The sequence below is a fragment of the Hyla sarda genome, chromosome 5 (assembly GCF_029499605.1).
Source record: "Hyla sarda isolate aHylSar1 chromosome 5, aHylSar1.hap1, whole genome shotgun sequence".
Classification (NCBI taxonomy): Eukaryota; Metazoa; Chordata; class Amphibia; order Anura; family Hylidae; genus Hyla; species Hyla sarda.
In genome coordinates, this window is record NC_079193.1 from 66189339 (window position 1) to 66211493 (window position 22155).

Below are 22155 nucleotides of genomic sequence, written 5' to 3' on the forward strand. Positions count from 1 at the left end.
TTCCTTGCTTTATACCAGTATAAGTTATCGGCCTGAAAGGTCACAGATTATTGGTATCGGCCCTAAAAAATCAATATCGGTCGATCCCTAGTGGGAGGTAAACATTTGTTGTCCAGCTTTTTTTTTTTTAAAACATTGCTTTTTTTTTTATACTTCTTTACCAGATAGGATAGATAAGTGAAACAACACATCTAAAACTACAAGGTATCTTGACTGCAACCACCTTCCAATTTGTAGTTAGGGGGGGGAGGAGGAGGAGATCAGAAGCAAAGTTGCTAAATATTATTTTACTGAAAGAGTAGTAGATAAGAACTAACCTTTTTATGTTTTAAAGAATATGATCAATATATGAATTACCCGATCTGTTGGCTTCTCGGACATTAACATCCACAGTTGCTAATGGATAGTATAGAGTAGAAGAATTCATGGCGCTCATCCAGTTGGGTTGACTTTGTGGACTTTATCCGATCAATACATGAGCTGCGCTCTGCTATTGGCCGTTCACCTGCTAATAAAGCACTTAAGGGGTAACATAAGGCCATATGAAGACATTTGTCTGACAGCTTGTTCAGAGTCTACACTACAGGGGGTGATGAGGTTTGTAAAGAGCCCAAGAATGTCATGACCCCCACCTTATGTGCTGTCAGGAACGGGGCGGCTTCTTGGGGTCAGACGTGAAAGCATGTGATGATAGTTCATTGCTAGATGCCAACTCTATCCTTCCTATGTCTCACATGGCCACTGGCATTGTAATGTGTAAAATATCTTTTATGGAAGAAGTAGAATAAGAAGCTGAAGTAGACTCTGGCCCCAGCGGAGCTGCAGGATGATCATTGTGGGAGACTCATAGGGTTTCATATTGATGTCTCCATGCGGTCTGGAGTAGAGTTGTGAGGATTCATGTATACTGTTGTGAGGATTCATGGATACTGTTGTGAGGGTTCATGGATACTGTTGTGAGGGTTCATGGATACTGTTGTGAGGGTTCATGGATACTGTTGTGAGGGTTCATGTATACTGTTGTGAGGATTCATGTATACTGTTGTGAGGGTTCATGGATACTGTTGTGAGGATTCATGTATACTGTTGTGAGGATTCATGTATACTGTTGTGAGGGTTCATGGATACTGTTGTGAGGATTCATGGATACTGTTGTGAGGATTCATGTATACTGTTGTGAGGGTTCATGGATACTGTTGTGAGGATTCATGTATACGGTTGTGAGGATTCATGGATACGGTTGTGAGGATTCATGGATACTGTTGTGAGGATTCATGGATACTGTTGTGAGGATTCATGGATACTGTTGTGAGGATTCATGGATACTGTTGTGAGGATTCATGGATACTGTTGTGAGGATTCATGGATACTGTTGTGAGGATTCATGGATACTGTTGTGAGGATTCATGGATACTGTTGTGAGGATTCATGGATACTGTTGTGAGGATTCATGGATACTGTTGTGAGGATTCATGGATACTGTTGTGAGGATTCATGGATACTGTTGTGAGGATTCATGGATACTGTTGTGAGGATTCATGGATACTGTTGTGAGGATTCATGGATACTGTTGTGAGGGTTCATGGATACTGTTGTGAGGGTTCATGGATACTGTTGTGAGGGTTCATGGATACTGTTGTGAGGGTTCATGGATACTGTTGTGAGGGTTCATGGATACGGTTGTGAGGATTCATGGATACTGTTGTGAGGATTCATGGATACTGTTGTGAGGGTTCATGGATACTGTTGTGAGGGTTCATGGATACTGTTGTGAGGGTTCATGGATACTGTTGTGAGGGTTCATGGATACTGTTGTGAGGGTTCATGGATACTGTTGTGAGGGTTCATGGATACTGTTGTGAGGGTTCATGGATACTGTTGTGAGGGTTCATGGATACTGTTGTGAGGATTCATGGATACTGTTGTGAGGGTTCATGGATACTGTTGGGAGGATTCATGGATACTGTTGGGAGGATTCATGGATACTGTTGTGAGGATTCATGGATACTGTTGTGTGGATTCACGTATACTGTTGTGAGGATTCACGTATACTGTTGTGAGGATTCATGTATACTGTTGTGAGGATTCATGTATACTGTTGTGAGGATTCATGTATACTGTTGTGAGGATTCATGTATACTGTTGTGAGGATTCATGTATACTGTTGTGAGGATTCATGTATACTGTTGTGAGGGTTCATGTATACGGTTGTGAGGATTCATGTATACTGTTGTGAGGATTCATGTATACGGTTGTGAGGATTCATGTATACGGTTGTGAGGATTCATGGATACTGTTGTGAGGATTCATGTATACGGTTGTGAGGGTTCATGTATACTGTTGTGAGGATTCATGTATACTGTTTTCCATACCCTGTGTTGCTGTAATATCCACACACTCTCGGCATTGTGCCTTTATATGTAAATACTCATTTTCACAGCAGAAAATAGAGAATTGAAAAAGTGGAATTGCTTTGTGATTTAGTTATGATAAGGTGGTGGGGAGACATGGTCCTTGTTTTACCTCCTTGCTGCAACTATACTCCAATCTGAGATCACAACACATCCTAGTTTATATACATGATCAGCCATCGCATCAAAAACATTAATGGATAAACTACATTGACTTGTGACAACGACATCTGTTTAGTGGTAGGATGTATTAGGCAGCAAGTGAACAGTCTGTTCTTAAAGGGGTACTCCACTGGCCAGCGTTCAAAAGTAAATGTTCAGAATGCTTTTTTTGCAGTGGGTTGGCCACGCCTGCTTGTGACGGCACGCCCACGCCCCCTCAATGCAAGGCTTGTATTGAGGGGGTGTGGTCGTGATGTCACGAGGGGCGTGGCTGGACCCTGCAGCGCAAAAACAGCATTGGGAACATTTACTTCCAAACGCTGGCCAGTGGAGTACCCCTTTAACCCCTTCATGACCCAGCCCATTTTCACCTTCATGACCTGGGCATTTTTTGAAAATCTGACCACTGTCACTTTAAACATTAATAACTCTGGGATGCTTTTACTTATCATTCTGATTCTGAGATTGTTTTTTCGTGACATATTCTACTTTATGTTATCGGTAAAATTTCACTGATATTTGTATCCTTTCTTGGTAAAAAATCTAAAAATTTCATGAAAATTTTGAAAATTTAGCATTTTTCTAACTTTGAAAGTCTCTGCTTCAAAGGAAAATGGATATTCCAAATAAATTACATATTGATTCACATATACAATATGTCTACTTTGTGTTTGCATTAAAAAATTGACAAGTTTTTACTTTTGGAAGACACCAAAGGGCTTCAAAGTTCAGCAGCAATTTTCCAATTTTTCTCAAGATTTTCAAAATCGTAATTTTTCAGGGCCCAGTTCAGGTTGGAAGTGGATTTTAAGGATCTTCATATTAGAAATACCCCATATAAAAACTGCACCCCCCAAAGTATTCAAAATGACATTCAGTAAGTGTTTTAACCCTTTAGGTGTTTCACAGGAATAGCAGCAAAGTGAAGGAGAAAATTCTAAATCTTCATTTTTTACACTCGCATTTTCTTGTAGACCCAATTTTTGAATTTTTACAAGGGGTACAAAGAGAGAAATCACCCTAAAATTTGTAACCCAATTTCTCTTGAGTAAGGACATACCTCATATGTGTATGTAAAGTGTTCGGCGGGCGCAGTAGAGGGCTCAGAAGGGAAGGAGCGACAATGGGATTTTGGAGAGTGAGTTTTCTGAAAGGGTTTTTGGGGGGCATGTCACATTTAGGAAGCCCCTATGGTGCCAGAACAGTGGACCCCCCCCACATGTGACCCCATTTTGGAAACTATACCCCTCATGGAATTTAATAAGGGGTGCAGTGAGCATTTACACCCTACTGGCGTTTGACAGATATTTGAAACAGTGGACTGTGCAAATCAAAAATTTTATTTTTCATTTTCACAGACCACTGTTCCAAAAATCTGTCATACACCAGTGGGGTGTAAATGCTCACTGCACCCCTTATTACATTCCGTGAGGGGTATAGTTTACAAAATGGGGTCACATGTGGATATTTATTGTTTTGCGTTTGTCAGAACTGCTGTAACAATCAGCCACCCCTGTGCAAATCGCCTCAAATGTACATAGTGCGCTCTCCCTTCTGGGCCTTGTTGTGCGCCCCCAGAGCACTTTGCCCCCACATATGGGGTATCTCCGTACTCAGGAGAAATTGCGTTACAAATTTAGAGGGTCTTTTTTCCCTTTTACCTCTTGTGAAAATGAAAAGTATAGAGCAACACCAGCATGTCAGTGTAAAAAATTTATTTTTTTACACTAACATGCTGGTGTAGACCCCAACTTCACCTTTTCATAAGGGGTTAAAGAAGAAAAAGCCCCCCAAAATTTGTAAGGCAATTTCTCCCGAGTACGGTGATACCCCATATGTGTCCCAAAACTGTTGCCCTGAAATACGACAGGGCTCCAAAGTGAGAGAGCGCCATGCGCATTTGAGGCCTGAATTAGGGATTTGCATAGGGGTGGACATAGGGGTATTCTACGCCAGTGATTCCCAAACAGGGTGCCTCCAGCTGTTGCAAAACTCCCAGCATGCCTGGACAGTCAATGGCTGTCCGGCAATACTGGGAGTTATTATTTTGCAACAGCTGGAGGCTCCGTTTTGGAAACAGTAGCGTTTTTCATTTTTTTTTGGGGGGGGGGGGGGGGGGGGGGCTGTGTAGGGGTATGTGTATATGTAGTGTTTTTTACTTTTTATTTTAGGTTAGTGTCAGTGTAGTGTAGTGTTTTTAGGGTACAGTCACATGGGCAGAGGTTCACAGCAAGTTTGCCGCTGGAAGTTTGAGCTGCAGCGCAAAATTTGCGCCATCTCAAACTTGCAGCACTCACTGTAAACCTCCGCCCATGTGAGTGTACCCTGTACATTCACATTGGGGGGAGGGGGCAAACATCCAGCTGTTTCAAACTCCGAGCATGCCCTTTGGCCGTCCGTGCATGCTGGGAGTTGTAGGTTTGCAACAGCTGGAGGAACGCTGGTTTGGAAACACTAAGTTAAGTAATAAACTTTCAAGTGTTTTGCAACCAAACTTAGTGTTTCCAAACCAGTGTGCCTCCAGCTGTTGCAAAACTACAACTCCCAGCATGCATGGTCTGTCAGTGCATGCTGGGAGTTATAGTTTTGCAACAATTGCAACAGCTGGAGGCACTGAGGTAGGAAACGGACAATGTTTCCCAACTAGTGTGCCTCCAGTTGTTGCAAAACTACAACTCCCAGCATGCCCAGACTGCCCAGGCATGCTGGAAGTTGTAGTTCGGCAATATCTGAAGGATCAGATGTTGCCGAACTACAACTTCCAGCATGCTTGTGCAGTCTGGGCATGCTGGGAGTTGTAGTTTTGCAACATCTGGAGGTCCACAGTTTGGAGACCACTGTATAATGGTCTCCAATCTGTGCTCTTCCAGATGTTAGAGAACCACAACTCCCAGCATGCCTGGACAGACTGAGCATGCTGAGATTTGTAGTTTTGCAACATCTGGAAGAGCACAGATTGGAGACCATTATACAGTGGTCTCCAAACTGTGGGCCTCCAGATGTTGCAAAACTACAACTCCCAGCATGCCCAGAAAGCCAAAGGCTGTCTGGGCATGCTGGGAGTTGCAGTTTTGAAACCCCCAGAGGCAGCAGTGAGATCACTTTACGGCGATCTCACTGCTGCCAATGAAGATGCCGCACTGCTGCTGCAAACTCACCTCCGGGAAGCAGCGCAGCCGGGACCGCTCGTGACGCCGCTCGGACGGGTAAGTGACGCCGGGGGACGGGTCAGGGACACTTAGCAGAGCGGTGTGTGTCCCGATCCCCGTGATCGGGACTCACACACCGCGCTGCTAAGTATTTTCATAGCGAAACGCTGCTATCAGCTAGTCAGATTTGACCAGCTGATAGCAGCGATCGCTGGGGGGGGGGGTGGGGGATGAAACCCCCCGTGGTTGCACGGTAAGATGGCTGGCTATCAGTGATAGCCACCATCTTTCCGGGCGCTGCGGGATGCCGCGAGTAGCGGCAGTAATGTCCATGACGTACCTGTATGTCATGGGTCGGGAACACCTTGCCACCCATGACGTACAGGTATGTCATAGGTCGGGAAGGGGTTAAAGGAGTATTCCAGGAAAAACCTTTTTTTTTATATATCAACTGGCTCCTGAAAGTTAAACAGATTTGTAAATTACTTCTATTAAAAAATCTTAATCCTTTCAATAATTATCAGCTGCTAAAGTTGAGTTGTTGTTTTCTGACTTGCAACAGTGCTCTCTGGTGACATCTCTGCTTGTCTCGGGAACTGCACAGAGTAGAAGAGGTTTGCTATGGGAATTTCCTTCTAAACTGGGCAGTTCCTGAGACAAGTGTCATCAGAGAGCACTTAGACAGAAAAGAACTCAACTTCATCAGCTCATAAGTACTTAAAGGATTAAGATTTTTTAATAGAAGTAATTTGCAAATCTGTTTAACTTTCTGGAGCCAGTTGATATATAAGAAAAAGTTTTTTCCTGGAATACCCCTTTTAAAGTAGGAAGCAGAAAAAAATGTATGGAATAAGAATCAGAGTTTAAGAAGGACCAGTTTGTGATGGTCAGACAACTGGGATGGATCCTCTCCAAACTGGCGTGTCTTGTGAGGCATTACTGGTATGCTTTGGTTAGTAGCTAACAAATGTGATGCAAGTTGGGAATGAAGCTTAACCCATCTGAGGTGATCCCATTGAAGAGTTACTGTAGGATAAATTGTTGACAAAGTTATTGCTGGTAACAATAGAAAGGTGTCAGAACACACAGTGCGTTGTAACGGTGTCTATGGGGTTGTGTAGTCAGTCTGGTGACAGTGCCCATGCTGAAACCTGTCCTTTCCCAAAGTTCCTTCATGTAAGTATCATAACGGGACCAGTGAGCAATGAAAGAATGTGGCCTAGTCTAATAAATCACATTTTCTTTACATCTTGTGGCTGGCGGGTGTATGTACATCATCAACCTGGTACCAGGATGCACTGTAGGAAAAAGGAACGTTAAAGGGGTACTCCGGTGGAAAACTTTTTTTTTTTTTTCTCTTTTTTTTTTTTTCTCTTTTTTTGGTGCCAGAAAGTTTAAACAGATTTGTAAATTGCTTCTATTAAAAATTCTTAATCCTTTCAATACTTATTAGCTGCTGTATACTACAGAGGAAGTTCTTTTCTTTTTGGATTTATTTTCTGTCACGACCACAGTGCTCTCTGCAGACACCTGTGTCCATGTCAGGAACTGTCCAGAGCAGGAGAAAATCCCCATAGCAAACATATGCTGCTCTGGACAGTTCCTAAAATGGACAGAGGTGTCAGCAGAGAGCACTGTGGTCATGACTCTGTAGTATACAGTCGCTAATAAGTACTGGAAGGATTAAGATTTTTTAATAGAAGTAATTTACAAGTCTGTTTAACTTTCTGGCACCAGTTGATGAAAAAAAAAAATAATTCCACCAGAGTACCCCTTTAAGCTAGTGGGAGACAGTATGATGGTCTGGGAAACCTTGGGCCCTGGCATTCATGTGAATGTTACTTTAAAATGTACTACCTACCTACACATTGTTGCAGAGCAAGTACAGCCCTTGGTGGCAATTGCATTCTCTTAAGGGAGTAGTCTTTTTTTTTTTTTTTTAAGCAGTTTAATGGCCCCCTCTCCACACTGACACATTTTTCAGGAAAAGCTTAAAGGGGTACTCTGGTGGAAAACATTATATTTTTAATTTTTTTTAATCAACTGATGCCAGAAAGTTAAACAGATTTGTAAATTACTTCTATTAAAAAATCTTAATCCTTCCAGTACTTATTAGCAGCTATATGTTACAGAGGAAATTCTTTTCTTTTTTTTTCTTTTTTGTCTTATCCACAGTGCTCTCTGCTGACGCCTGATGCCTGTATAAGGAACTGTCCAGAGCAGGAGAAAATCCCCAAAGCAAACCCATGCTGCTCTGGACAGTTCCTAACACAGACAGAGGTGTCATTAGAGAGCACTGTGGACAAAAAAGAAATTCAAAAAGAAAAGAATTTCATCTGTAGCATACAGCTGCTAAAAAGTACTGAAAGGATTAAGATTTTTTAATAGAAGTAATTTACAAATCTGTTTAACTTTCAGGCACCAGTTAAAAAAAAAAAAAAAATTATAAACATTTTTTACACCGGGATTATCCCTTTAAGAAACCTTACAAAGACATTGTATAGTCAAAATATTGACTATGGGTCTCTTTTGCAGAAAATGAGCGCCATCTCTTGACGGCGCTGTAAAAAACAAACAAAAAACACAACCCATCTGTACTGTAATCATCCGTCACATCACATGTACAGCACAGGTTTGTGTATTTTATTTTTTTTCTCCCTGTAAATCCCCTGTAGGTAAACAAAGACATTTTTTTTTTTTTTTTTAAATGTTTAAATCTTGATCAATGTTTCTCAACCAGGGTGCCTCCAGCTGTTCCAAAACTACAACTCCCAGCATGCCTGGACAGCCAAAGGCTGTCCAGGCATGCTGGGTGTTGTAGTTTTGCAACAGCTGGAGGCACCCTGGTTGGGAAACACTGATCTAGATTATAAAGTGAACAATTTTTTTTTGTTGCTGATACTGTAATATGCTGTATCACTGTTATATATGATCCCTGTTAATAAAACAAACTAGGCTCAGATTGTATTGCCCTGTGTCCTTGCATTTGTTTTGTTCAGACACAGCCTGAAGCGTCTACCTATCTGTGGTGCCGCCATCACACCACCCCGGCAGCACACCTTTTACTGCTTTTGTTACACACACACCATATAATTACACAACTCATTGAAAGTATAGAGATCACTTAATGTATTATTGTTTTTTTGTTTAACAAGTGCACCATTTGTGCATTATGGACTTGTCTAGTAAATGGAATCTAACATAGGACTGATGTGTGCCATTTAGTTTTGGCCATTTTTCTTTATAATGTTGTTAGTAATATCCTGCTGTAGTTTAGCTGTTGAATTTGCATACGCTGCTCACCATGGTTTCTGCTTAAATGTGATCACAGAGGCCCTGGCACGTTTTGGGACTGAGCGCTTTCTGCGTCTGCCTCTCATCCCGAGAGCTTCCTGGAGCCTCTCTGAAAGGAGCCAAATTGATTTATCTTGGAACAACTCTAGTGTCCCCGTGTGCTGCTGATGTAATCTCCCCGAGCTCTGGGGTGGACAGTGGCCAAGACACAGCACTGAGCCTCTGTTGTGCGGCACACATCTGATTGGCTGGCACAGCTGGCATAAGGCCAGGGTCATGATCAGAAAGGAAGTTGAAGACAACAATTGTAAAGAGGATAACGTCTCACAAGTCCTATATGGAACACCTATTTTTGTTTAGTCTTTACCCTTTAGCTACCATGACCATCTTGGCACAGTACGGTAATTGCTTTGCATTCACCCGTTATTTCTGTAATTTCCTGCTTCTATAGAGGTGCAGTTAATTTTCCTTACACAAATCTAAAGAAGCACTCCTGTAGTTCATTAAACATACATATGAACTCGCTAGCAATATTCTAATAGTACAATCTGTTCCATCCCATGCCCACTTGTATCCTGTGTACACTGTAAATCAGTTTTTCCTGTGTGCATGGCTTTCTGTGAACTAAATCACCCCCCAACCCCTTTGACAGACACCTACAAGCTTCCATGCACCTTGTTCCTTTGCATGCCCCCCCCCCCCCCCCCCCCAAATAAAAAATGCTGCTGAAGATACCATTTCTGCTTATCTTTGATACCTGTAGTGCGGGTTATAAAATTACCCTGTCTCTGCTCTCTGTGAACTGCAGATTCTTAAGTGTATCATATGAGATGAAGTTTCATACTGATCTCTCCTGCCTCCTGCTTGTTAGAACTGACCAGGCTGAAGCTGCATCTCATAAGAACACACTGAGACTCTATAGTGCAATTTAGTAGGTCAGAAGTTATGTCATGATGCACTTACATAGGACTCAGTGCAAGTACAGTGATAAGACTCCGCCCCTTTGCAAAGCCAGAGGCATCATGGGAAATGTATGCTGCAACTGGAGACCCATTTTTGAAGGCAATAAACAATTAAGATAGAGGACAATCCTTAAATGGCACAACAGCTAATATAGTTGACCTTATACATTGTCCATTATTATGAGCCCATGCTGCACTGTACAGACAAAAAAATTACTTGTGCTTCTGTAAATTTGGTAACCAATGAGTAACCTCCCAAACATCTATATTTTGCTTTTTCACAAATGTACTTAACTCATTATTTTTCCCTTTGTTGTAACCATGTTAAGTATTCTCCCTACAATTATGAACGCCTCGACAATTAGCCGATAATAGTCATGTGTGTCCATAATATACCAGGGAATTCATTGTGCCAGGGGAAATGACATTCCTGTCCCATGTGTGTGCACGATCCAGTGCATACCACATCTGTTGGGAAATACTGATCATACTCCGATTGTTGTGAATGGTGCTGGTGGTAGTGGGGGACGTGGTTATACCCCAGAGCCTTTGGTAGATAATAGAGTAGACTATTCTATTCCTGGATGGCATTTTCATATTTGTACCCACTCTGCCCTGTCAATGGTTTTTACATTGTTTTGTGTGGATAGTGGATAAGATGTTTTTCCGCTGAGTACCCCTTTGTAGCAACTAATTGGTAATATGGCCATTTTAGGTAAATTGTTAAGACTGAATAGCTATCATGTAAGTCTGGAGCAGACATCAACACATTATTTGACTGGATGGGTTATGCATTACTTGTGACTTAAAAAGGAAACTGACAGCTGTTCACCCGCACGAAAACTGATAAACAGGGTTATAGTGTGGGTGAACTGGATTAAAATGATGTATTACTCGCCTAGATCCATGGTCCAGTTCTGGAGCTACACACTGTATAAGGGTCCATTGCTAATATGTTATTATTTGTGCAATGGAGGCAGCAGCCAGTGTTCTCAGCTTCCCCACCTCCATCCCCTTCTGCTCCCATAGGAACACCCACCTCATAAAATATTCCTAGAGCCTTCACCCATTTCAGCACGTGGTAGGAAGGCATATCGGAGCAGTTTGTCCCCCCACAATGAAAAGATAGGTGCTTTAATATTCCTTTTGACTAGTGGGAAATATTTAGAGGTTACCATTATAATTCATTTGTTTTTTTTATACCATGCTACAAAGTATGTCAGCTACCGTATACCAGCGTATAAGACTGGGCGTATAAGACGACCCCCAACTTTTACAGTTAAAATATAGAGCTTGGGATATACTTGCCGTATAAGACTACCCCTCCTACTGTGATGTACAGTACCTTATATTTCCCCCCATATTAAGTAGGCAGTATAGTTCCCCCACATTAGGTTGGCAGCTCCCCCACATTAGGTTAGCAGCTCCCCCACATTAGGTTGGCAGCTCCCCCACATTAGGTTGGCAGCTCCCCCACATTAGGTTGGCAGCTCCCCCACATTAGGTTGGCAGCTCCCCCACATTAGGTTGGCAGCTCCCCCACATTAGGTTGGCAGCTCCCCCACATTAGGTTGGCAGCTCCCCCACATTAGGTTGGCAGCTCCCCCACATTAGGTTGGCAGCTCCCCCACATTAGGTTGGCAGCTCCCCCACATTAGGTTGGCAGCTCCCCCACATTAGGTTGGCAGCTCCCCCACATTAGGTTGGCAGCTCCCCCACATTAGGTTGGCAGCTCCCCCACATTAGGTTGGCAGCTCCCCCACATTAGGTTGGCAGCTCCCCCACATTAGGTTGGCAGCTCCCCCACATTAGGTTGGCAGCTCCCCCACATTAGGTTGGCAGCTCCCCCACATTAGGTTGGCAGCTCCCCCACATTAGGTTGGCAGCTCCCCCACATTAGGTTGGCAGCTCCCCCACATTAGGTTGGCAGCTCCCCCACATTAGGTTGGCAGCTCCCCCACATTAGGTTGGCAGCTCCCCCACATTAGGTTGGCAGCTCCCCCACATTAGGTTGGCAGCTCCCCCACATTAGGTTGGCAGCTCCCCCACATTAGGTTGGCAGCTCCCCCACATTAGGTTGGCAGCTCCCCCACATTAGGTTGGCAGCTCCCCCACATTAGGTTGGCAGCTCCCCCACATTAGGTTGGCAGCTCCCCCACATTAGGTTGGCAGCTCCCCCACATTAGGTTGGCAGCTCCCCCACATTAGGTTGGCAGCTCCCCCACATTAGGTTGGCAGCTCCCCCACATTAGGTTGGCAGCTCCCCCACATTAGGTTGGCAGCTCCCCCACATTAGGTTGGCAGCTCCCCCACATTAGGTTGGCAGCTCCCCCACATTAGGTTGGCAGCTCCCCCACATTAGGTTGGCAGCTCCCCCACATTAGGTTGGCAGCTCCCCCACATTAGGTTGGCAGCTCCCCCACATTAGGTTGGCAGCTCCCCCACATTAGGTTGGCAGCTCCCCCACATTAGGTTGGCAGCTCCCCCACATTAGGTTGGCAGCTCCCCCACATTAGGTTGGCAGCTCCCCCACATTAGGTTGGCAGCTCCCCCACATTAGGTTGGCAGCTCCCCCACATTAGGTTGGCAGCTCCCCCACATTAGGTTGGCAGCTCCCCCACATTAGGTTGGCAGCTCCCCCACATTAGGTTGGCAGCTCCCCCACATTAGGTTGGCAGCTCCCCCACATTAGGTTGGCAGCTCCCCCACATTAGGTTGGCAGCTCCCCCACATTAGGTTGGCAGCTCCCCCACATTAGGTTGGCAGCTCCCCCACATTAGGTTGGCAGCTCCCCCACATTAGGTTGGCAGCTCCCCCACATTAGGTTGGCAGCTCCCCCACATTAGGTTGGCAGCTCCCCCACATTAGGTTGGCAGCTCCCCCACATTAGGTTGGCAGCTCCCCCACATTAGGTTGGCAGCTCCCCCACATTAGGTTGGCAGCTCCCCCACATTAGGTTGGCAGCTCCCCCACATTAGGTTGGCAGCTCCCCCACATTAGGTTGGCAGCTCCCCCACATTAGGTTGGCAGCTCCCCCACATTAGGTTGGCAGCTCCCCCACATTAGGTTGGCAGCTCCCCCACATTAGGTTGGCAGCTCCCCCACATTAGGTTGGCAGCTCCCCCACATTAGGTTGGCAGCTCCCCCACATTAGGTTGGCAGCTCCCCCACATTAGGTTGGCAGCTCCCCCACATTAGGTTGGCAGCTGCCCCACATTAGGTTGGCAGCTGCCCCACATTAGGTTGGCAGCTGCCCCACATTAGGTTGGCAGCTGCCCCACATTAGGTTGGCAGCTGCCCCACACAATAGTCGGCAGCTGCCCCACACAATAGTCGGCAGCTGCCCCACACAATAGTCGGCAGCTGCCCCACACAATAGTCGGCAGCTGCCCCACACAATAGTCGGCAGCTGCCCCACACAATAGTCGGCAGCTGCCCCACACAATAGTCGGCAGCTGCCCCACACAATAGTCGGCAGCTGCCCCACACAATAGTCGGCAGCTGCCCCACACAATAGTCGGCAGCTGCCCCACACAATAGTCGGCAGCTGCCCCACACAATAGTCGGCAGCTGCCCCACACAATAGTCGGCAGCTGCCCCACACAATAGTCGGCAGCTGCCCCACACAATAGTCGGCAGCTGCCCCACACAATAGTCGGCAGCTGCCCCACACAATAGTCGGCAGCTGCCCCACACAATAGTCGGCAGCTGCCCCACACAATAGTCGGCAGCTGCCCCACACAATAGTCGGCAGCTGCCCCACACAATAGTCGGCAGCTGCCCCACACAATAGTCGGCAGCTCCCCCCCACACAATAGTCGGCAGCTCCCCCCCACACGCAATAGTCGGCAGCTCCCCCCCACACGCAATAGTCGGCAGCTCCCCCCCACACACGCAATAGTCGGCAGCTCCACCCCACACACGCAATAGTCGGCAGCTCCACCCCCACACACGCAGTAGTCGGCAGCTCCACCCCCCCACACGCAATAGTCGGCAGCTCCACCCCCCCACACGCAATAGTCGGCAGCTCCACCCCCCCACACGCAATAGTCGGCAGCTCCACCCCCCCACACGCAATAGTCGGCAGCTCCACCCCCCCACACGCAATAGTCGGCAGCTCCACCCCCCCACACGCAATAGTCGGCAGCTCCACCCCCCCACACGCAATAGTCGGCAGCTCCACCCCCCCACACGCAATAGTCGGCAGCTCCACCCCCCCACACGCAATAGTCGGCAGCTCCACCCCCCCACACGCAATAGTCGGCAGCTCCACCCCCCCACACGCAATAGTCGGCAGCTCCACCCCCCCACACGCAATAGTCGGCAGCTCCACCCCCCCACACGCAATAGTCGGCAGCTCCACCCCCCCACACGCAATAGTCGGCAGCTCCACCCCCCCACACGCAATAGTCGGCAGCTCCACCCCCCCACACGCAATAGTCGGCAGCTCCACCCCCCCACACGCAATAGTCGGCAGCTCCACCCCCCCACACGCAATAGTCGGCAGCTCCACCCCCCCACACGCAATAGTCGGCAGCTCCACCCCCCCACACGCAATAGTCGGCAGCTCCACCCCCCCACACGCAATAGTCGGCAGCTCCACCCCCCCACACGCAATAGTCGGCAGCTCCCCCCCCCCACACGCAATAGTCGGCAGCTCCCCCCCCCCCACAATAGTAGGCAGCTCCCCTCCCCCCCCCACAATAGTTGGCAGCTCCCCTCCCCCCCCCCCCACAATAGTCGGCAGCTCCCCTCCCCCCCCCCCCCACAATAGTCGGCAGCTCCCCTCCCCCCCCCCCCCCCCACAATAGTCGGCAGCTCCCCTCCCCCCCCCCCCACAATAGTCGGCAGCTCCCCTCCCCCCCCCCCCCCCCACAATAGTCGGCAGCTCCCCTCCCCCCCCCCCCCCACAATAGTTGGCAGCTCCCCTCCCCCCCCCCCACAATAGTTGGCAGCTCCCCCCCCCCCCCCCACAATAGTTGGCAGCTCCCCTCCCCCCCCCCACAATAGTTGGCAGCTCCCCTCCCCCCCCCCCCACAATAGTTGGCAGCTCCCCTCCCCCCCCCCCCCCCCCCCCCCACAGACACACACACACAGACATACAGCTTCAAGCCATATACAGTGTATGGCTGGAGGCTGTATGTCGTGTACTGCCCCCCACAGTGTTCCAGTCACCGCTCCTCCGGCCCGGGGTCACAATCTACTGATATGGCCTATGGACCATAGCAGTAGGTGCCGGGACCGGAGGAGCGGTGATCGGAACACTGTAGATGACGCGCCGCCGGTCACTCACCAGGCCCCGGCCGGCACTCGTCCTCCTGCACCTCTATAGCTGTACGCACGGGACGTCACTGACGTCCTGTGCGTACAACCATAGAGAGGTGGAGAAGGAAAGGAGGAAGACCGCAGGAGGACGCGCGGCGGCAGGGGAATGGTTAGTGATCCGCGGACATCCTTATGTCCTGAAAAGATTTTTCGGGACACAGGGATGTCCGGCATAGGAAAACCTATGATTATCTGCCCGGGTTGGCTCCTGTGTGCGGCTGCAGGCAGGGCCGGCCAGAGCATGTAAAAACGAATTCATGTATACTAGAAACCAGCTGTTGTGAAACTACAACTACCAGCATGCCCGTACAGCCTTTGCCGGTCCGGGTATGCTGGGAGTTGTAGTTTCACAACAGCTGGAGGCACCCTGGTTTTTAAGTATACAGTTATTAGTTTGTACATGCTCTGGCCGGCCCCCGCCTGCAGCCGCACAGAGGAGCAGGGCAGGCAGATAATCAAAAGTATTCCTATGCCGGACCCCAATACCTGGCGTATAAGACGACCCCCCGACTTTTCAGAAGAAAATTCGGGGTTAAAAAGTCTTCTTATACGCCAGGATATACGGTACTGAAATTTTTTATACCTTAGGCTAGTAATCTCCAGCCTGTGGCTTTTCAGTTGTTGCAAATCATTGACTCTAAGGCCATGTTCACCCTAGGGATCGATCCGATATCGAATTTTTTTTAGGGCTGATACTGATAATCTGTGGAGGTTAAGGTCGATAGCCGATAACTTATACCGATATTCCGGTATAAGTTATCGGCTGTTTATCCCTCCCCCGGCGACGCCGCAGCAGACCATTGATTTAAAGCGGCCGCTTTAAATCAATGAACTGCAGCGGCTTTTGCGATGACTGAGACCACCGCCGCCACCTGCTTCTCTCCTCCTGCCTGTCCTGGGGTCTTCCTGAGGCCTACCCCCCCCCCCAATCATCTGCCCAGAGACCGCCACCGCCCACTTCTTTCCCCCCTTAGTCCAACCATCGCCGCTGCCCCATTGCCTCCTCCATCCCCGGTTTTATAATTACCTTTTCCCGGGGTCCACGCTGCTTCTGGCTCCGGCGGCGTCCTGTGCTGTCACTGTGCGCACTGACGGTGACATCGTGTTGAGGAAGTCACTCATCATTGCGCAGCGCACAGCGTAACACAGGACGCCACAGGAACCTGAAGTAGCGCGTAGCGCGGGCCCCGGGAACAGGTAATTATAAAACCGGGGATGGAGGAGTGTCTGATCTCCAGAACGCGGTCCGTTTCTTACTTCAGAATAATCTGGCCCTCACCTTCCAAAACAAACCGGTGTCAGGAGTGACAGCTTCTCCGCCAATCACCAGCTGAGGTGGGACATCGCTACGCTCAGGGTCCTCCTGTACTGGTGCAGAGAACTCCAAGACTATGTTGTTAGTGCCTTTGTTCCATTTGGATGTAAAACAAGACAAAAACATCCGTCTCTGTAAAGTGCCAAAGTAAAGTGTTGCCCTAAAAAGACCCCCTCTCTCCCACTCGTGTAATTTACTGCTATTTCTACTTAATTCCACTCAAGTAGAAGTAATCCTTCCCTCCAGCTGTTATAGAATGGAAGGCTAAAGTAAATCGGATCTGCCATGTGTGTGGGAGTCCGGGAAGAATAGTTGTTGGCCGACAGCTATAGAAGGAATAAGGAAATATCTGAAATCCGGGAAGGATTACAATTACTGATGCGAAATTCTGGCACAAATACTTTAAGATGAAATTGACTTATGAATGTAAACTGCTTTGGTGACACTTGTTATACTGAACACTTCTTGGTATTATTGTTAGTTCTTTTGCACGAGTCTTGGCTGAATGTACCCAAATGACTTTACATACTTGATTCTGTAATTTGGGGAAGTCTTGTTCAGTCCAGGACTGGCCAGATGGCATCCTTTATACGTGCCATTACTGATTTACCAGCAGCTTACACATGAAGATAACAACCTTTTTCAGGAATTGTAAATATTTTCTTAATATATTCATCAGGGATATGGTACTCCTCTGTCCTCTTTTAGTATTGAGCAGTGCAGTATGATTACTTCTCTATCTCTTCTTTTCTACAGAGTAAAATCCCCACTACACAATGTCACCTATACAAGTGTAAGCACCCAAACAGCACCTGAAGAGCAGGGCAGCAAATTCTGGGATGAACTGTCTCAAGTTGGCCTTCCTGATGACCTCTACATCCAGTTCTTGTTTGAGTCAACAGGTAAGACTATTATGTATTATTGTATTATGTTTCTCTGTTTGAATTGTTGAAGTTATAGAACAGACACTTTCAACATTCTCCTTGACAGGTCATTGCTGGGCTCATCAACGCTGTGCAGAATGGTCACCAGGCGTGCATCACTCTGAAGATCAGGGTTTGGTCAATGTGGACAAAGCAGTCATCTCAGGGAGCACAGAAGTGAGTTACTGTTGGATAAAAACTTGAATACAATTATTAACATCCCTTTTGGTTTCACTTTATTAGTTCAGTTTGTTAACCTCTGCCCTTCCCCTTTTTTGTTTCGAATTTTCAAGCTTTATCTAAATGATTCCTTCAATATGAGTTGAATAAAAGAAAGGGGTGGGCATCCAATGATTTCAACAGCACCCTCTAGAGAACAGAAATAGCTGCTTAAAGGGGTACTCCGCTGCTCAGCGTTTGGAACAAAATGTTGCGAACGCTTAGAGCCGGTGCCGGGAGCTTGTGATGTCATAGCCCTGCCCCTCCTGATGTCACGCCCAGCCCCCTTAATGTATGTCTACGGGAGGGGGCGTGACGCCCCCTCCCATAGACTTGCATTGAGGGGGCAGGGTGTGACGTTATGAGGGAGCGGGGCTATGACATCACAAGCTCCCAACACCGGCTCTAAGCGTTGGCAACATTTTGTTCCGAACGCTGAGCAGCGGAGTACCCCTTTAAGCCTATGTATTTGTGCATAAACTTGCACCTACAATATTTTAGTTTGGTTAACCTCTTAATGACTAACAGTATGCCCATTTATGGCGGCTTGGCTGTCATTGATACCTACCTGCAACTACCGAGATGTGACGCATCACAGAAGAAAAGTTCTTAAAAAACTATATAAAAGTCCCCCTCACCCCCAAACTGGTCCTGACAAAAACTATAGATCATGGTGCAAAAAGTTAGCCATCATATAGCTCTGTAGAACAAAAAAAGGTGATTTGGTAAATATGATCATTTAAATCTATTTTTTTTATAACATTATATAAATGTATTACTGTAATTATACTGACCTACAGAAAAAACGATAATATAGCAGTTTTACTACATAAAAACAAAATTCCTCAAAAGTTGCTCGGAACTGTTTTTCAGTTTCTGCCCTCGAGTAATTTTCCTAGTTTTGCCTTACATTTTGGCTGGGTTGACGGGTGTCCGGCGTCTGGCTTAGTGAATCCAGCCTAAATTTACAGCGGCAAAAGTGCATCGGTTGGCATCAGTAGTTTATTAATTGTGCATGCCGGACAGTGGATTGCTGAAAGAGGTTTACCTGTTCGGCACCCATACAGCACATTCCTGCGTCCAATTTGATATGCAGGATGAACGTGAACTGTCCCATTCAAGTGAATAGGATCCGTTCTACAATCAGTTTCCTTCCAGAGCTATAAAAAAGGCACCGGAGGAAAACGCTGCCAGACGATGGACGCATATAAAGGGTGCCTTTATGGAAAAATTAACTGTGTCTATAAAAAGTTCAATCTGTCCTGCAAAAATCAAACCTTCATGTTGTTGTGTATACAGAAAAATAAGAGCTATGGCAAGGAATTACAAAGATGCCAAAAATCTCTGATATTGAAAGGGTTAATTTTCTAATCTCAAAATATATGTGAAAACTTTACCAGCAGTGTGATTTATGACTAATCTACTGCCTGTAGCTGAGATGAATTTGTAAGTTAGTCTCACATGCAGTCACATTATCCTGTCCCTGATGTTGATCTCCTGCTTGCGTGATGTCTGGTACCCCCCCCCCTTACTGACATAAAGATTTCACACATCACATGCCTTCCTTCTCCACTGCTCCCTGCATGATTTAAAGGGGTACTCTGGTGGAAAAAATAAATATATATTTTTTTTTTAAATAAACTGGTGCTGTTTAAAAATCTTAATCCTTCCAGTACTAATCAGCTGCTGTATAATGCAGAGGAAGTTCTTTTTGAATTTCTTTTCTGTCTGACCACAGTGCTCTCTGCTGACACCTCTGTCCGTGTTAGGAACTGTCCAGAGCAGGAGAGGTTTGCTATGGGGGATTTCCCCCTGCTCTTGAAGGTTCCTAACATGGACAGAGGTGTTAGCAGAGAGCACTGTGGACAGACAGAAAAGAAATTCAAAAAGAAAATAACTTCCTCTGCATTATACAGCAACTAAGTACTGGAAAGATTAAGATTTTTTAGTAGAAGTCATTTAATAATCTGTTAATCTTTCTGCCACCAGTTGATATATATAAAAACAAAAAAAACAAAAAATTAAGGGGTACTCCTGTGCCCTAGCCTTCTGAACATCCGGTTCAGAAGGCTTGGAGCAGCGGCCGTGGTCACGAGCCATGCCCCCTCTATTGATTTCTATGGGAGGGAGCGTGACAATAGTAACGCCCACTCCAATAGACATCAATGGAGGGGGCGTGACCGCGCCACCGTGGCTGCCGCGCCAAGCCTTCTGCACCGGATGTTCAGAAGGCTGGGGCACAGGAGTACCCCTTTAAGGAGTATACGGTTTCACATGCTGGGCAGCAGATAATAAAGTCAATGAGCAACAAAACAGCAGAGCATTCTCAGTATGAGACAATAAGTATTACAGCACTAACTCACACCTGGTAATATAGAGACAATATTTTTGGAAGGACTGAGGTATCATGGGAACTGTACCTGAACCTTCACAATAACAATCCCAATGAGCATCAAAACCATGGGCATCGTTCCGACACACTTTTTTTTTTAAATGTTTTTTTCTCTATAAGCTTTGAAAACCCTGTTAAAGCATTACTGTTTTTTAAGACCACTTTAAACATGTTGCCCAGACATTTTAAAAATTGTGATAGCTCCAGGATTTACTCCTGAGACCTGATACGATCGGGAGTTATACGTTGGGGAACCGTATGGCTATGCGTGCCACTCCCTGTCCATTAGGCAGATCTGACCTTTTCTCTAGACTTATGCAGAGAAAAGGGTCAGATTTGACTGACAGCCAGGGAGAGAGCTGTGCTACCACTCATTTTCCCAGCATATAACTGTTGATCGTAGCAGGTCTCAGGAGTGAAACCAGGAGTTAAAATGTCTGGGCAACATGTCAAATGCTGCTTAAAATGACAGCAAGCCTTTAAATGAACTTCTTGGTTTGATACATTGGTGATTTTGTTTTTTTATTTTGCAATATATAATGCCTAGTAATTGCGGTTGATTATGTGCAATCTTATAATTTTTGTGACAATTCATTTATTATACCTTGTTGGTAAAATTGGACAATTCCTAGTAATGCACTATAGTCAGTTTGGCAGACAGTTCCTTTTGGTAATCTGCTAAGGTCCTTCTTGTTTCCTGACCTGTTTGCCTTTACTTTTCCAAATTCATTTTGTCCAAACCTGATAGTAGTTCAGTCTAGTCACGTCTAGTTATGCCCCTCCAGTTTCCTGCTGCCTACGGCTGGTATTACTGTAAGCTTTGAATAGCTGGTTGTGTTATGCTTTAAACTTTGTGCTGATAGAATGCATATGACTCTCTTAATGCATTTCCTACCTTATGGCAAGCTCCCAATTTATTGTTAGCTGCCATAGAAAAACCCACGTGTCCGCAAGCAGGTTTATAACAATCCCCAGAACAATCTCTCTCTGTGCCATTGGTTTGCCAGGATGACCACTTACTGTGATTTAAGCAGGTGGGAGAGCAGTTGAGCGCTTTACAAGCGTTGAGAAAGCAGCTGTTTTCCGATGAAGTTTGCGGAAGAAATATGAGCACCATATTGTTTCTTCTAATCGCCTAGTTTGTACTGATTCAGGTAATTGTGAGTTCAAGTTAATCTGCACAGTGTTCTAGAAGGTTTTTATGGTTATGTACTGAATCTCGAAGCCGATCTGCAGAGGCATCACTACAGGGAATGTGCCTAATGTACAGTCTGGTGAAGAGCCTGACAAAATAATGTGGAGGTCATGGCCAGTCATTCATATCTAGTGGATACCTTCAGCTGCTGCATTCTGTACGAACGTGAAATACAGTGGCTGTACATAAGGTAAACATTCTGTACATTGAGTTCTTTTCTCCTGACTTGTCTGTTTTAGTACATGTATTTCTGAGGACAGGGTTTTCCAACCATGAGCCTCCAACTGTTGCAAAACTACAACTCTCAGCATGCTAGCTGTCATCTTGGCTGCCTACTGTGTTTCCTAACAAATGTGCCTGTGCTCTGAATGGAGAGGAGGGCCAAATGCTGCTGCCAAAATGCTGTGATGGCAGCATGTCTTCTGGGAAAAAAAAGGGGTGGGGGGCAGCTCAAATTCAATATGCCAGACACTTTTCTGACTTCATTTTTTGGGGAAGAGAAGGGTTAGACATGTTGGATTTCGGCTGCCTCTTTTGTTTTCAGGGAGTGAAGCTGCCACCAGAAGAGTCTGGCAGTGGCTTACTTCTCTCCTATGAGAACACATGAGCGCTTGGCCTTGTAGAACATGGTGTATGTGGGGAATGGGAGTGATAGCTGTTGACTTATAGCTACTGTATGTGTATGGGCATAAGTCGGGCATAAGACTGCAATACACATTAGAAAGACTTCTCTACAGTGGTTCATTAAAGTGGTTATCCAGCATTTGTGGATATGGTATAGGCACTTAAATGCAGGATGAACCCAGAC

General features: G+C 46.2%; 1 protein-coding gene across 10 annotated transcripts in view; it reads left to right on the forward strand.

Moving 5' to 3' along the window:
- The window catches only part of KMT2C (lysine methyltransferase 2C), a 279577-nt gene that overhangs the window by 113368 nt on the left and 144054 nt on the right, over positions 1 to 22155 (forward strand). For all 10 annotated transcript variants that reach the window (XM_056519605.1, XM_056519603.1, XM_056519611.1 and 7 more), the window contains exons 5-6: positions 17375 to 17520; positions 17609 to 17718. In XM_056519605.1, the coding sequence (XP_056375580.1) occupies positions 17375 to 17520; positions 17609 to 17718 (256 nt within the window). The remainder of the gene's footprint in view (positions 1 to 17374; positions 17521 to 17608; positions 17719 to 22155) is intronic.